Raw genomic sequence first — 16,461 nt, 5'->3', positions numbered from 1 at the left:
TATCACTATGACAACCTACAGGTACAGGATTCACACAGTGGCAGGAGCTCAGGCTGACCATGGTTGCATGTGCATGGCTCAGAGCAGGGCTCCTCTGCCCTAGAGGGGAGAAAAAGCACATGGAGCCACAGATGCCTCTCCCCTGCCTGTGTCCTGTCACTTGCTCGGGGTGTAAGGCAGGGTGGGTGTTTTAGAGACATCAGTAGTTAGGATTCTTAATAATCTTCTCTGGGACAAAGTAAAGAGAGAGTAATTTTTCTTCTCAGTTTCCAGAGCCCTTCTTGGGGAAATCACCAGATTTATGAGAATATAAAGCTGCCCTTAAAACTCTGCCTTCTTCAGCGTAATTAAAAGGTAAAACGCTGCCAAACCTCATGTACCCTGCCTGCCTGTGTGTGTGCGTATTGTGTGTGTGTGTGCGCACATGCACACATTACTTTCTTTCACTACTATGACAGCACATGCTCCCCAAAGCTATTCAAAGCATTAGAAATATAACTCCTCCCTCCAGTGCCCCGTGTATGTGCATGGCTGGGGCTTTCTGCTTCGCCTCACTCCCATCTGATCGCAGGGCTGACAGTCACGACTCTGCTCTACACCTCCAGGCTTCACACAGAGGAGAGGAGGATCGGGGAAAGGAGAGAAGCAGGCACACTACTGCCCTATGGAGCCATCAATAACTTGCTCCCCTCGCAGCAGAATTGCATAGAGAAGGGGAGGGGGGGGAAGGAGGAGGAGGATAAGGGAAAAAAGAAAATCCAGAGAATTCTGCTCTTGTAAATGTAGTGAAACTGAGTGGTTGGAGTTCATTTGCTCAAGAAGAGCAGAGAAGAAAGAGGACATTAAATGAAAAAAAAAGGCAAGAAAGGTCTGTAGCCCTTTTTCCTGATAGTCGCAGTGTTTTAGAGGTAAAATGATTCCTCCGAGCAGCATGACTGAAGTCAGCGTGGATAGCGTGGACAAAGAGAAGGAAGTGGAGAGCACAGAGCAGCCCCCCTCTCCAGCATCAACCACCAGCCAGGAATCAAAGGTACTTGAAGAATTAGATGTTTTCTTTTCCTTTTTATTTTTTTTTTAACTCTTCCCTTGTTTTGAAAAGAGATGTGTTGCTTTGATTTTTATTTGCAGCTCTTTGCTAGGATCAGCAGTAGAGTGCTGTGAGCCACCTCTGATTGCGGTGCCTGCTCTGACACTCCTACTTCTGACTTCTGAATTCTCCCTGTCACCTGGGAGGCTCAGGGTTCTGAACTGGAAAAACATTTGCCTTTTGAGATGTTTGTGTCTGCGGAATTTGGTTTGTATTTTTCACCCCCTTAGTACTCAAATGACCTGGGAGGAGTAATGGGGTTCAGGGTAGGGATCGATGCCAACAGATGATTTTAGTTATTTTCACACTGAGCATCAGATCGCTTAAAGGGTTTTGTTCATAGTTGGAAAGATAGATTTTCTCACAGGTGTGGAGAGGAGAATTTTGTTGGGGGCTTGGGATGTTTCACCTGCCTCATCTATTCTGGCAGACCCATCGGTGAACTTTCACTGTTTAACAAGCCAGCAGTTGAAATGGGATATAAGAGGCAGTTTTGGCACAAGAGTCATTATGTACACTACCTGGAAAATGATTTTTTTCCCCCAGCCTTTTATGTATTGATCACTAAATGTGGTTCAATTTACCTTGCTGAAAACCAACATCCAGCTCAGACGGCATGACCTCAATTTTTAATTGACTTGCACGTGAAAAGTTTTTCTGTCTGCCAGTATGTGACTTGGAAGATAGAGGGGTAAATGGAGAAAAGTATGAATCTTAGATAATGAATGTTCTCTGCGGCTTTTCTGGATAATGGACTTTTACTTATTCTCTGCTTCCTACTTATGATTGATACCATGATAGCACCTGCTAGATCTTCCTGTAGGCTTCCACAGTGATGCTGTGTGCTGGGTAAACATGTAAGAATAGGGAGGTCCTTGTCACTAGGAGCTTACAGCTGATTAGAGCCTTAGGAAGCACCGTATGAGCAAAACAGCCTGACAGGGAAGGTTTGTGTTGGCCCATGTTTGAAGGTACTGGCTGCCTGGGTCTAATGTAGGAAGGCTGCTCCTACATCCACAGCCTTCTAATATAGGAAGGCTGTGGAAGGTTATTCCACAGTTACAACTAGGTTTCCGGAGCACGAGTTGCAAGAGTCTCTGTGTGAAGAGTTCTGACGTGGGCTTTGGGATTTTTTTAAGATGCTGTACTCCAAGGAGGATAGCTAAGGTATTCCCTATACAAAACAGCCTCTGTAAAGAAAAGAGCTCTCCCAGCAACAATAGCATTACCTATTCACACTGTTCACCATACACACTTGGCACTACTGGTATTTACATACACATATTTACATATACGCTGCTGCAGTCTCCCTGGTTAGTGGGAAATGAAAAGTAAATGGATTATGGTTTCAATCCCAGGCTGTAAAAGGATCATTTGATGGGTACCTAAATCTTTTGCAGAGAGCACTTCCCTAGAACTCTGAGTTGTTATTTGTCTGGTGGGAAGCTCAGCCCCCCAGGGAGGTCCCAGAAATAACAGGAGCCTTCACTGCACTGCATGTGCAGGGCTGTGCCCAGGGCCTGGAAGGCTCTGTGCTCCTTCTGCTCCCAGCTACAGTCTTCACTCAGTGCCAAGCAAGTGGATATGGAGCTCGAGATGCTGCTCACATGAGGGACTTTCCCACCGGGTGACAGAGCACTGTGCCCAAAATGAAAGAACAGGCAGGAATCCTAAATCTACAGAGGGAGAAGTGCTACATGTAGGGATCTTTCTTGCTGCATGTGAACATGCTCTTAAGGATGACAAAAGAAGTTAGGCACATCTGGCAAGAGAGCAAATAGACTACTAAATGGTTTATAATCAAACATTCTCATCAGTTTCCTCAGTCTTGTGAGCATTTCAAGTGATATACTGCAATAGGCAAAATCTGTGGCTGTGTAGTTGATACCATTACTTGCATACAGATATTTTAAGTAAACATATAAACTGTGTATTCACATTTTAGAACTACAGATAAGAAAATGTGTTGTATTATTTTGATAAATGGAGTCAAGAGAGCCCTCAGATCATTAGGAGAATTGCTTTCTTTTTTTTTTTGGTCCTAGTAAACTGGAGGATGGAAAAATTCTCAATGATTTCACAAAAACATTATTTTTTATTATTATTTTTTACAAAGGGAGTTGATATACTTCAGAAGCTAAAGACTCTGACAAAAGTATAAATCGGTGTGTGCCAACAGCCTGTGCACAAGTTTTTATCCCATGGTGTCCCCTGCTGAGGGAACTATCCTGTCATTCACGGAGGCCTAAGCTTTCTTGAGGTTTCTCTGTTGCATAGGTTAACAAGTTCTTCTCTTCTGCAGTTACTGCAGAACATTTTGTGCAGTATCTAATTACCCCACAATAACTTGTTTCTGTGGCAAAACACTATTATGACTCCAAATATAGAAACAGAAACAACACGGATAATACCAACCTTCAAAATGCATTTGAAAACATTTCAGCAGAAAGACAATTTTAAAAACTAATGTTGAGTTAATGTGGAAAGCTTGCTTCCAGTCTTTTTTAAGTAGATCATGGTATCAGATAGTCACTTACAGTACCAAAGTCCAGTAAAAGGGTTTTATCTAGCATACTTCAGACTGTACTCAAAAGATGATACAGTGGAGATATTGCAATTCCTGACTAGCATGAGTTTGAGAGGCAGAACTTTAGGTTGTTACAAGTAGCTGAAACTGTGAGGAATGACTCTCAAAGATTAGTCACACAGATCTGCCACAGGAAAGCAGCTCACTTTTAATAAACACTGAAACTTCCCACTGCTTTTTCTTATGGGTTAGGAGTATATTTACAGGTGAGCACACTCAGATGATGAAAGCTGAAAGATCAGTGCATGTCCTCCTTGTCATGAGCATCTTCACAGCTGAATTTCAGTGCAGCTGCTCAGAATGAGGAAATTCAAATGCACTTTCAGTACACCACATTGCCCGGGCCCTATTTACACGTTAGAAGTATATGTTTGCCTTGTGGTGTAGTAGATATATTGTTGTATTCTGTGAATGTGTCTTTGGGATTGTGTGTCCTCAGCTACGTTACACGTAACACCTCCAGTGTACTGTCTTATTAATATAACTTCAAACAGATGTCCAAAGGCTAGTAAACTCACTGTATCTGGGCCATCCTATAGAATTATATATATTGCTGCTGATCTAAAAACCCTAGAGCTTGAATGGTTACGAATGCGACAAAACTAGTAATTAACTTATTAATTTATTGGCTCTGGAAAATATTTGCTTCAGACCTAAGTATGACTTGAGTGGATACTTAAAATATATTAAGAACATAACTTTATGAGGTTACCATATAAATGCATATAATTGCTAATACGATTACATGCATGTGTTTGTAGTCACGTCTCCTACCTGTTTGGATCCTTCACATCTGGCTTCCAAGAAGGCAAATGGCCAGTTTGACAAACAATTTTGTAGAATTACAACTTAGCAGGGGAGGAAGTCATTAGCTAATGGATCCTAAGGAAAGATTTATTCTTGTTGGTAGCAATTAAAGACACACTGCACACTGGTACAATCTCTAAGTTAGCAATAGAGGCAGAAATCTAGTGGCAGTGATCAGATATTTCTCATGTGTCTTACATGCACACGTACCTTAGAGTTTAATAAAGAAAACTAAAATATAGGGACATATGAGTCAAAAGAAAAGATTCATACACCTGGCAATATTTTTATATGTTTTGGCATAGTTGGCACACAACTCTGTTAGCTTTATCCTTTTTATATTTAGCTGGCATTTCTCAAAGAAGAGGAAAGAGACCATCTGCTGATTTCTCTCTAGGTGTGAGTCAAGGCACTTTTGCTGTATTGTGAATAATGGCTGGGGGTATTCATAGACAATGGACTACATCTTAGAAAATGCCCTTCCCATTTTTAAATTTTAAGGGGACCTGAGCATCTGCTTAAGCTAGCAGCAGAAGGGTTGGTCAGTACTGGACTTCAAACTATTAGTGTTTCATTTAAAATATGTAAAATATCTGTCCAGTTCTTTCATGCACCCCAGAAAGGTTATCAAGTCATGATCCTTGCTATTGGAAGCATTCTGTCATGTAGAAGTTACTCACTTGTAGACAGCAGTGGATATCTGTGAAGGCCAAATATTCTTTCACAGCTTTGTCCATTTCCATCTACTTTTTATAAGCTTCAGCTGCAATTGTGATGTGCTGCAGTAATACATCTTTGGTGTGAATGCTCCACACCATGATTTCATTGTCCTGACAAATTGCTTACACTTGGGTCTGTTAAGTAAGTTGAATAGCTGAAAAATGAAAAAGAAAAAAAAAAAAAAAAAAAAAAAAACCACTCCAATTAAATATGGCATTTGGACTATACGTTTCACAAAATAAATGAATCCATCAGTCTGACACTTCCGTACATGGTCTATTCAGCAGACACTATTCAGGGAAATGCAGGCTATCTTCAAATTCAGGAAAGACAATTCAGGAGATGTAGCACAATTGTACTTTCTAACATGATATATAATACATAAAATGGAAGTTTTTGAAAAGCAGTGAACCAAGTAAACCATACAGTGCTGAAGTTCAAGATGTAGACATAAGTTATTTATATACCCAAATCAGTCAAAAAGGTTGAACCTACTTTGTCCTGTCCTACTGGTCTAGTGGAGCAGTATTGCTTATGTAAATTTTCAAAACCAGGTGTTAATATTAGATACTGAACTAACATAAACAACTTGAAACTCTTTGGATTTTAATAGGATTCTGTGAGATTTAAATCATGTAGGATTTGTGCTATGCAGTTACACAGAGATCTTCCCTACTTAAATAGTTAATACTTTATGAGGCTCCATGGATGGTTATGAATAATGGATAATGAATATTTATTTTATAAATGAATATTTTAAAAAGGCAGGGAGTACGGTGTACAGTTAGTGTTTCACCCTCCATACTAGTGATTAATATTCAGTATGTAAACTACTGCTACAGTCTTCAAAGGAACCCCAAACAGCTTTAAAAAATCTTGTGGAAGCATAAGAAAAAAAGGGTTCTCCTTAATCTTACCCACATGCCTCTGCATAAAACAGTGAGTATGTACTGTGAAGGTAAGACGAAGGGAAAGCAATGAGCTTAACTATTTTAATGTGTTACTTTTTCATGAAGTGTTAGATCAGATTATGTACAGGAGGATTTCCTTAGGAGCAAGAAAGTAATACTCTGTTCCTATCAATAATTTCTTGAGCAGTTCTTACATTTACATTTATTTTGGCCTTTCTCTCTTTCTTAATCTTTCCCTGATTAAAACACTCTGGTATTGCTTTTGCTTTGATATATATATGTCAGATCATTTCTTAGGCTCATTGAGGTATCTAAGGCAAAACAGAAATGTCATTTCACTCTCTTCCATCCACACTTTCTACTTTGCCAAAATGAAGAAAGTGTCTAATATCTTTCAACAACTAAAGATGACTTGACTTAACTCTGAAGTGGTTAAAAAAAAAAAAAAAAAAAAAAAGATTTACTAAGAAGTGCAAATTTTCACTGAAACAAAACTAGTTGTCTTCAAAGCTGGAAGACAGTCCAGCCCTACTATCACAGCCTGTTACCCTGTACCCTGTACTCTTTTTCAGAAAGTAATGCTATTGAATTCAGAATTTACTGCCACTTCTCTTGAAAGGCTGTCTCAACACCTGGATGAGGTGTTGAGACATGATGGATGAGGTGTTGAGACATCTCAATGGCTATGAGATGCCCTCTGCTCTCCTCTTCCTTCTAACTCCAGTTTAATTTAATTTCTGTCCAGCTTGTGTAGCATTGTATTTTTCACAGAACCACAGAATTGAAGGGGTTGGAAGGGACCTCGAAAGATCATCGGGTCCAACCCCCCTGCCAAACAAGTTCCTTAGAGCAGGCTGCCCAGGTAGGCGTCCAGACGGGCCTTGAATATCTCCAGAGAAGGAGACTCCCTGGGCAGCCTGTTCCAGTGCTCCGTCACCCTCACTGTGAAGAAGTTCTTTCGCATGTTGGTGAGGAACTTTCTGTGCTCTGTCTTGTGGCCATTACCCCTTGTCCTGTCCCCACAAACCACTGAAGAGAGGTTGGCCAAATCCCTCTGTCTCCCACACCTCAAGTATTTATACACATTGATGAGATCCCCTCTCAGTATTCTTTTCTCCAGGCTGAACACACCCAGGTCTCTCAGCCTAGGGAAGCTGCTCCAGGCCCCGTATCATCTTTGTGGCCCTCCGCTGGACTCTTTCCAGGAGATCCCCGTCTTTTTTGTACTGGGGAGCCCAGAACTGGACACAGTACTCCAGGTGAAGCCTGACCAGGGCAGAGTAGAGGGGGAGGATCGCCTCCCTTGACCTGCTGGCCACGCTCCTTTTAATGCACACCAGGATCCCTTGTCTTTCTTGGCCATGAGTGCACAGTGCTGGCTCATGGTCAACCTGTTGTCCATGAGGACCCCCAGGTCCTTCTCCTCAGAGCTCCTCTCCAGTAGGTCATCCCCCAGCCTGTACTGATACATGTGGTTGTTCCTTCCCACGTGCAGGACTCTACACTTGTTAAACCTCATTTAGTTTCTTCCTGCCCATCTTTCCAGCCTGCCCAGGTCTTGCTGAATGGCAGCACAGGCTTCTGGCATGTCAGCCACTCCTCCCAGCTTTGTGTCATCAGCATACTTGCTGAAGGCAGACACTATTCCCTCAAGGTCGTCGATGAAAATGTTGAACAAGACTGGACCCAGCACTGACCCCAGGGGAACACCGCTAGTCACAGGTCTCCAGCCGGACTCTGCGCCACCGATCACCACCCTCTGAGCTCGGCCAGTCAACCAGTTCTCAACCCACCTTGCTGTCCACTCATCTGTCCCACACTTTCTCAGCTTTGCTATCAGGATGTCATGGGAGGCAGTATGGAAAGCCTTGCTAAAGTCGAGGTAGATGACATCCACTGCTCTCCACCCATCTACCCAGCTGGTGATGCCATTATGATGGCATCATAAGGCAACGAGGTTGGTCGAGCACATCTTCCCCTTGGTGAATCCATGCCGACTACTCCTCATAACATTCTTCTCTTCCAATTGCTTGGAGATGACATCCAGAACAGACTGTTCCAACACCTTTCCATTTTTGATAATGTTACTTTAGTTCAAACAGTTTTTTCCTTTATTGGAAAAAAAAATCTGTGCTTCCATCAATTACTTTTGTATCTCTTTTGAGCCTTTTATTTTCTAGACAAAAGAAGGCAGGCTGATATAACATTAACTCTCCATTCTTCATCTCATTCTAGTAGCAGATCTGTGCACCTGTTTCAATTTTTGAATAATCTTTCTTGAAAAAGGGTGACTGAATTTGTGCACAGTATTCTGTATATGACCTTGTACAATACTACTACTACTTCACTAACTTTCCCAGGAACCCTGCTTCTGTTGCCTTTTAGGTCCTTCCTGTACCTTGTTTATGTCTCCTCATCACTCTTTGGTCAACCTGAGGTCACCATTTATTTTCTCCTCTATAATTTCCAGTGAATAGTGTAGATTTGTCCATCCTCATCTGGAGTGGTTTGGAACAGGTCTCAGGTGCCTTGCATTTGCACTGTTGAGCTTTCATAATATTTCTGTGATTCCAACCCTCAAGCCCCAGGCCTTCTCAGTTTTGACGATGCCTCCAGCCTCATGTCAGAAGGAAATGGACTTCACAGAATCACAGAATTTTTCTAGGTTGGAAGAGACCTCAAGATCATCGAGTCCAACCTCTGACCTAACGCTAACAGTCCCCACTAAACCATATCCCTAAGCTCTACATCTAAACGTCTTTTGAAGACTTCCAGGGATGGTGACTCCACCACTTCCCTGGGCAGCCCATTCCAATGCCTAACAACCCTTTCAGTAAAGCAGTTCTTCCTAACATCTAACCTAAAACTCCCCTGGCACAACTTAAGCCCATTCCCCCTCGTCCTGTCAACAGGCACGTGGGAGAACAGACCAACCCCCACCTCGCTACAGCCTCCCTTGAGGTACCTATAGAGAGCGATAAGGTCACCCCTGAGCCTCCTTTTCTCCAGGCTGAACAAACCCAGCTCCCTCAGCCGCTCCTCATAGGACTTGTTCTCCAGGCCCCTCACCAGCTTCGTTGCCCTTCTCTGGACCAGCTCAAGCACCTCGATGTCCTTCTTCTAGCGAGGGGCCCAAAACTGAACACAGTACTCGAGGTGCGGCCTCACCAGAGCTGAGTACAGGGGAACAATCACCTCCCTAGCCCTGCTGGTCACACTGTTTCTGATACAAGCCAGGATGCCGTTGGCCTTCTTCGCCACCTGAGCACACTGCTGCCTCATATTCAGCTGACTATCAACCAATACTCCCAGGTCCTTCTCTGCCAGGCAGCTTTCTAACAACTCATCTCCCAGCCTGTAGCTCTGCTTGGAGTTATTGCGCCCCAGGTGCAGGACCTGGCACTTGGCCCTGTTGAACTTCATGCAGTTGACCTCAGCCCATCGGTGCAGCCTATCCAGATCCTCCTGCAGAGCTTTCCTACCCTCAAGCAGATCGACACACGCACCTAACTTGGTGTCATCTGCAAACTTACTGAGGGTGCACTCGATGCCCTCATCCAGATCATCGATGAAGATATTAAAGAGGACCGGCCCCAGCACAGAGCCCTGGGGAACGCCACTAGTGACTGGCCTCCAACTGGACTTGGCTCCATTCACCACGACTCTTTGGGCCCGGCTATCCAGCCAGTTTCTAACCCAACGAAGCGTGTGCCAGTCCAAGCCAAGAGCAGCCAGTTTCTTGAGGAGAATGCTGTGGGAGACGGTGTCAAAAGCCTTGCTGAAGTCAAGGTAGACCACATCTACAGCCTTTCCCTCATCCACCCAGCGCGTCACTTTGTCATAGAAGAAGATCAGGTTCGTCAAGCAGGATCTGCCTTTCATAAATCAATGCTGACTGGGCCTGATCGCCTGCTTCCCCTGCAAGTGCTGCATGATGACTCTCAGGAGGATCTGCTCCATGAGCTTCCCTGGCACTGAGGTCAAACTGACAGGCCTGTAGTTTCCCGGGTCTGCCCTCCGGCCCTTCTTGTAGATGGGCGTCACATTTGCTAGCCGCCAGTCAACTGGGACCTCCCCCGATCGCCAGGACTGCTGATAAATGATGGACAGTGGCTTGGCCAGCTCTTCCACCAGTTCTCTCAGTACCCTTGGGTGGATCCCATCCGGCCCCATCGACTTGTGCACATCCAAGTGCCGTAGCAGGTCACCAACCAGTTCTTCATGGATAGTGAGGGCCACATCCTGCTCCCCATCCCCTTCCACCAGCTCAGGGTACTGAGTATCCAGAGAACGACCGGTATTGCCGCTAAAGACTGAGGCAAAGAAGGCATTGAGCACCTCCGCCTTTTCCTCATCTCTTGTAACTAAGTTTCCCCCCGCATCCAGTAAAGAATGGAGATTCTCCTTAGTCCTCCTTTTTTTGTTGATGTATTTATAGAAACGTTTTTTGTTATCTTTAACGGCAGTAGCCAGATTGAGCTCCAGATGAGCTTTGGCCTTCCTAATTTTGTCCCTGCACAGCCTCGCTACATCCTTAAAGTCCTCCCTAGTGGCCTGCCCACTTTTCCAAAGATTATAAACCCTCTTTTTTCTCCTAAGATCAAGCCACAATTCTCTGTTGAGCCAAGCTGGTCTTCTTCCCCGCCAGCTCGTCTTTGGGCACGTGGGGACAGACCGTTCCTGCGCCATTAAGATTTCCCTCTTGAAGAGCGCCCAGCCTTCCTGGACCCCTCTACCCTTCAGAATCGCCTCCCAAGGGACTCCACGAACTAGTGTCCCGAGCAGCTCAAAGTCAGCCCTCTGAAAGTCCAATACAGTGGTTTTACTGGTCCCTTCCTGGCCTTGCCAAGAATAGTGAACTCCACCATTTCGTGGTCACTCTGCCCAAGACAGCTCCCAACAATCACATCCTCCACCAGTCCTTCTCTGTTTGTGAAGAGAAGGTCTAGCGGGCCACCACCCCTGGTAGGTTCACTAACCAGCTGCGATAGGAAGCTATCTTCCACGCTCTCCAGAACCCTCCTAGACTGCTTTCTCAGGGCTGTGTTGTGCTTCCAGGATATGTCAGGGAAGTTGAAGTCCCCCACGAGAACAAGCGCTGAAGATTTCGCAACTTCTGTCAGCTGCCTGTAGAATTCCTCATCCATCTCCTCCTCCTGGTTCAGCGATCTATAGCAGACCCCAACCAGGACACTAGCCTTGTTGTCCCTGCCGATCCTAACCCAAAGGGACTCGACCTTGTCATTCCCAGCCTCGAGTTCTACAACCTCGAAAGACTCTCTAATATAGAGAGCCACACCACCACCCCTTCCATGCTGCCTGTCCCTTCTGAAGAGCTTATAGCCAGGCATTGCAGTACTCCAGTCATGAGACTGGTCCCACCACGTCTCCGTGATGGCAACCAAGTCATAGCTTGCCTGCTGCACGATGGCTTCCAGCTCCTCCTGTTTGTTACCCATGCTGCGTGCATTGGTGTAGATGCACTTCAGCTGGGCCATTGCCTTATCCTCCGGCCTTGCCATTGTTCCCCCTGGCACAGCCCCAACAATCCTCGCTTCAGCCCCATCCCCCTTCCTACCTAGTTTAAAGCCCTCTCAATGAGCCCTGCCAGCTCCTGGCCCAGGATCCTTTTTCCCCTAAAAGATAGGGACCCATCTGCGGCCATCAGGCCAGGTGCTGAGTAAAGTGCCCCATGATCGAAAAACCCAAGATTTCTGCGTTGGCACCAGCCCCTGAGCCACGTGTTTAACAGGTGGGCTTTCCGTGTCCTCTCTGTACCCCTCCCTGCCACTGTGGGGATGGATGAAAACACCACCTGCACTCCCGCTCCATCCACTAACTGACCCAGCCCCCTAAAGTCTTGTTTGATAGCCTTCAGGCTTCTCTCTTCAATGTCATCACTGCCCGCCTGGACTATCAAAAGAGGATAATAATCAGAGGGGCGTACCAGGTTGGGAAGCTAACTTATCTAAACTTTGCATCAAATTCAGTAATGAAAATACAGAGAGCAAGACTGGCCCTAAGATGGCCAGTGTTGTTCTTTGAAGAACTCCACTAATGACCTTCCTTCAAGTTAGTACTGCTTTCAGCAGTTGCAATCTTCCACTGAACTGACTTTCCTTTCTATCTTACAATATCTCCACTATTTCCCATCTTTTAAAGCTTAGCTAATAGATTCCTATTTGAAAGCATGCTGAAAAAATAATAAAATCTGAATAGACAGAATCTACCTCAACCTAGCACATTGTCTTTGCCTGGAATATTTTTCATCTTATCCAAGACAACCGGTCTACAAGGTTTTAGGGTTTTTTTGTTTGTTTGTTTTTTCTATATTCATTGAGCAATGCTAAAGTCAGACCTACAAATAATTTGCTGGGATCTCTTTTCCCCTTTCTTGAAACAGGCTGTCGTACCATCTATTTCTGCAAACTCTTTCCTATTATTCTTATTTTTTTGCCCCAGGATCATTGTTCTGGGAAGAAAGTGAGATGAAGTGTTCATTAAGTTCTGAGCCTACCTTTTATCCCATCTTTACTGTACCTCAGCCTATTTCTTTACCTTTCCTCAGCTTGCATCAATCCTTTGACATTTCCTTAAATGCCTTTTGCAGGGACTCTCATCTTTTCTTGTCAATTAACATGCTTAAACCTAAGCAACTCAGCTTGAAAGATCTGATTTTATTTGCATAATGTATTTGTTTGCAGTTTTCTTTTTTCTCTTTTTCTTTCTCTTGCTCCCCTCTCCACCATTTTTTGTGGGCTGTGTATTTTCCTAATTTCCTTTTTGAGGTAACTATTTTCATGTAGTTTGCCAGGAACACACATGCACAGAATATTTTTATTTCCTTTCATTTCATGTTCCAGATAGTATTAACATATTTGCTTTGATGAAATTCTACACCTCTTATAAGTGCATCCAATATCTGACAGTTTCTGTTCAGTCTTCTTTACCAACAAAGCACATCTCTAACCTGATACCTCATGGCTAGCAAAGGCCAAAGCTATTGCACCGCCCATGGCCGTGTGTGTTCATCAGCTCTTAGTACTTGCTGACAGCCAGCACTCATTAGCAGAGATGCAGTGACTGCTTACATTGCTATGCTGCTTTCCAGTCCACTGCTAAGACCTTCATACATCTTTTGGTGGACGTTAATTCAGACATATTCTAGCTTGTATCCTTCTGTGTCACATTCCAGAGTGTTATGTGGTGTAAAATAAATCCCTACGGAGTTGAAAGTGGTGAAGGCTTTGAATTTCTTCAAGGAAATGTAGCACATCAAAGGCTATCTTCCTGAACTACCAAACATTGTTTAGAGGTTCATTTTTTCCTTACAGTTTATTTAATTTAAACGGAAGTATATCATTACAACCTGATTCCAAACTGTTGTTTATATGTCCTTCCATGACAAGTATTTTTTCTTTTGCCTACCTGAGCCATTGATGTATACTCATGATGGGTAGAAGATTGTATCAGACTCATATTTGATAATTTTTCCCCATGTTTGTCAGGCAGAAGACTAATCTTTTAGTAGTGAATGCACGAGTCGAATATTCTTGACTCTGTATTCAGCTCTGCATAACTGCATAGGCAAATGGCCAATCAATGTTAAATGCACTGCCTTTTCCAAGCGAGTATCTATATTCTAACTTAAGCTTAAGCAAACATTGTATGTTCATTAGTAAAGATGACCAGCTGTGAAAATGATAACTCTATGTGTGAATGACTGAAATAACTTGATCTTGTTTTCCTTTGGCACGTGATCCTTCTCCAAGAAACTCCCTTGGTTAGACAGACCAGCTGATACCATACATGCTTCTTGATAGGGAAACTTGCAAAACATATCTACAATGGAAGTCTGAAAAGCAGACTTCTTAAGTCTTTGACATCACCAGTTAAATATGTTAAATGGTTTGCATATCTTCTTATTTCTTTAAAAAATGTGTTGCATATCTGTACTCACAAGAATGTGCTAGGCACTCACAGAAGTTTCCTCATTGTCCAATGCATTTCTTAGGTCACCTGTTTTCAGCTGTTGAGAGTAGTTTACTAAGCATTTTCACATATAAATGTTACAGTTTAAGGGCTGCAGTTATGAAGCTGTTAAAACTACCCCAGCATTAGTAAGTATTAGAGTGGGGTGTTTCCCAGCAGCAGGAGGCTGCAAGTTCAACACAGAATTGCAAGAGTCCTTTAGGTGAGTAACAGTGACAACTTCAATGCCTTTCTTTTCTTGAGACATAATATGCTCCATTTCTGAGTGCTATTTAAAAGCTTTATTAAAATGCCACACACGCACTGCTTTATTAATAAAGATCATTTTAGCAGTCTAGTGTTCTGAATAGAAAAGCAAAATGCACCTGACCTACAGTAACGGATGATTAGATTTGATTCAGAAAGGAGCAAAATACTAGAAACTGGTATTCACAAAACTATTAAAATCAGTATTTAGGATTTTTTTTTTCTTAGCTTGTTTTTCAGAGTAAGACAAAGGAATATGGGCTACAGAGGCATAGCTCAGGTGAGCGAGAAAATTCAACCTGACAGGTTTCTGTAGTAAATGCTGTTAAATATGGTTTTAGAGCTGAACTCAAATTTCTGCTACCCCCATATTTAACTTCATTTGATTTTTCAAAAATTATTCATGCATAGTGAAGGGAAGCACCAGCTTTTGTAGGCCAAAAGTCAGATTTCTGACCTGATGCGTACAAAAGTCACTTCCTCACATACCACACATATAGGTGTACTATTCCCTATTGGTTTGCTAGTGTTTCTCCTGCCAGTTTAAACAGTGGGGTAATTATTCTGAAAACCAAAATATCTTAGGATTGAACAGGGAAACTGACAATACTATCCCCACCACACTTGCTCCTGTGTATACACAGGTTGAGCAATACCTTGGACTGGGCACCTCAGTCACAGAATGATCTAGGTTGGAAGAGACGTCCAAGATCACCTAGTCCAACCTCTGACCTAACACTAACAAGTCCTTCATTGAACCACTAAACCATATCACTAAGCTCTACATCTTTTAAACATGTTTTAAAGACCTCCAGGGATGGTGACTCAACCACTTCCCTGGGCAGCCCATTCCAATGCCTAACAACCCTTTCAGTAAAGAAGTTCTTCCTAATATCCAATCTAACCCCCCTGGTGCAACTCTAGCCCATTCCCCCTCATCCTGTCAACAGGCACGTGGAAGAATAGACTAATCCCCACTTCACTACAGCCTCCTTTAAAATACCTATAGAGTGTGGTAAGGTCACCCCTGAGCCTCCTCTTCTCCAGGCTGAGCAATCACAGCTCCCTCAGCTGCTCCTCATAAGACTTGTTCTCCAGACCCCTCACCAGCTTCGCTGCCCTTCTCTGGACTCACTCGAGCACCTCAATGTCCTTCTTCTAGCAAGGGGCCCAAAACTGAATACAGTACTCGAGGTGCAGCCTCACCAGAGCCAAGTACAGGGGAACAATCACTTCCCTAGACCTGCTAGCCACACTGGTTCTTATACAAGCCAAGATGCTGTTGGCCTTCTTCGCCACCTGAGCACACTGCTGCCTCATATTCAGCTGACTATCAACCAATACTCCCAGGTCCTTCTCTGCCAGGCAGCTTTCTAACAACTCATCTCCCAGCCTGTAGCTCTGCTTGGGGTTGTTGTGCCCCAGGTGCAGGACCCAGCACTTGGCCTTGTTGAACTTCATGCAGTTGGCCTCAGCCCATCAGTGCAGCCTATCCAGATCCTCCTGCAGAGCCTTCCTACCCTTGAGCAGATCGACACACGCACCTAACTTGGTGTCATCTGCAAACTTACTGAGGGTGCACTCCATCCCCTCATCCAGATCATCGATAAAGATATTAAAGAGAACTGGCCCTAGTACTGAGACCTGGGGGACTCCACTAGTGACCGGCCTCCAACTGGATTTAACTCTATTCACCATGACTCTTTGGGCCCGGCTACCCAGACAGTTTCTAACCCAATGAAGCATACGATGCCAGTCCAAGCCACGAGCAGTCAGTTTCTTGAGGAGAATGTTGTGGGAAATGGTGTCAAAAGCCTCACTGAAGTCAAGGTAGACCACATCCACAGCCTTTCCCTCATCCACTAAGCACGTCACTTTGTCATGGAAGGAGATCAGGTTCGTCAAGCAGGACCTGCCTTTCATAAACCCATGCTGACTGGGCCTGATCACCTGGTTGCCCTGTAAGTGCTGCATGATGGCACTCAAGATAATCTGCTCCATGAACTTACCTGGTACTGAAATGAAACTAACAGGCCTATAGTTTCCCGGGTCTACCTTTCAGCCCTTCTTGTAGATGGGCGTCACTTTTGCTAGCCACCAGTCAACTGGGA

The 16,461-nt window shown here is 44.0% G+C and overlaps 1 protein-coding gene across 1 annotated transcript in view; it reads left to right on the top strand.

Moving 5' to 3' along the window:
• Window positions 1-913: 913 nt before the first annotated feature.
• STAC (SH3 and cysteine rich domain) overlaps window positions 914-16,461 on the top strand; it is a gene marked incomplete at both ends in the record, with an annotated part of 83,628 nt that continues 68,080 nt past the window's right edge. Inside the window, one exon of the mRNA XM_084281540.1 lies at window positions 914-1,030. Coding sequence (XP_084137666.1) covers window positions 914-1,030 — 117 coding nt within the window. The remainder of the gene's footprint in view (window positions 1,031-16,461) is intronic.

Source organism: Netta rufina, assembly GCF_964035555.1.
Source record: "Netta rufina genome assembly, chromosome: 2".
In the NCBI taxonomy this organism is placed as follows: Eukaryota; Metazoa; Chordata; class Aves; order Anseriformes; family Anatidae; genus Netta; species Netta rufina.
Note: the sequence above shows the minus strand (reverse complement) of the source record. Positions and strands in the feature narration are given on the sequence as shown.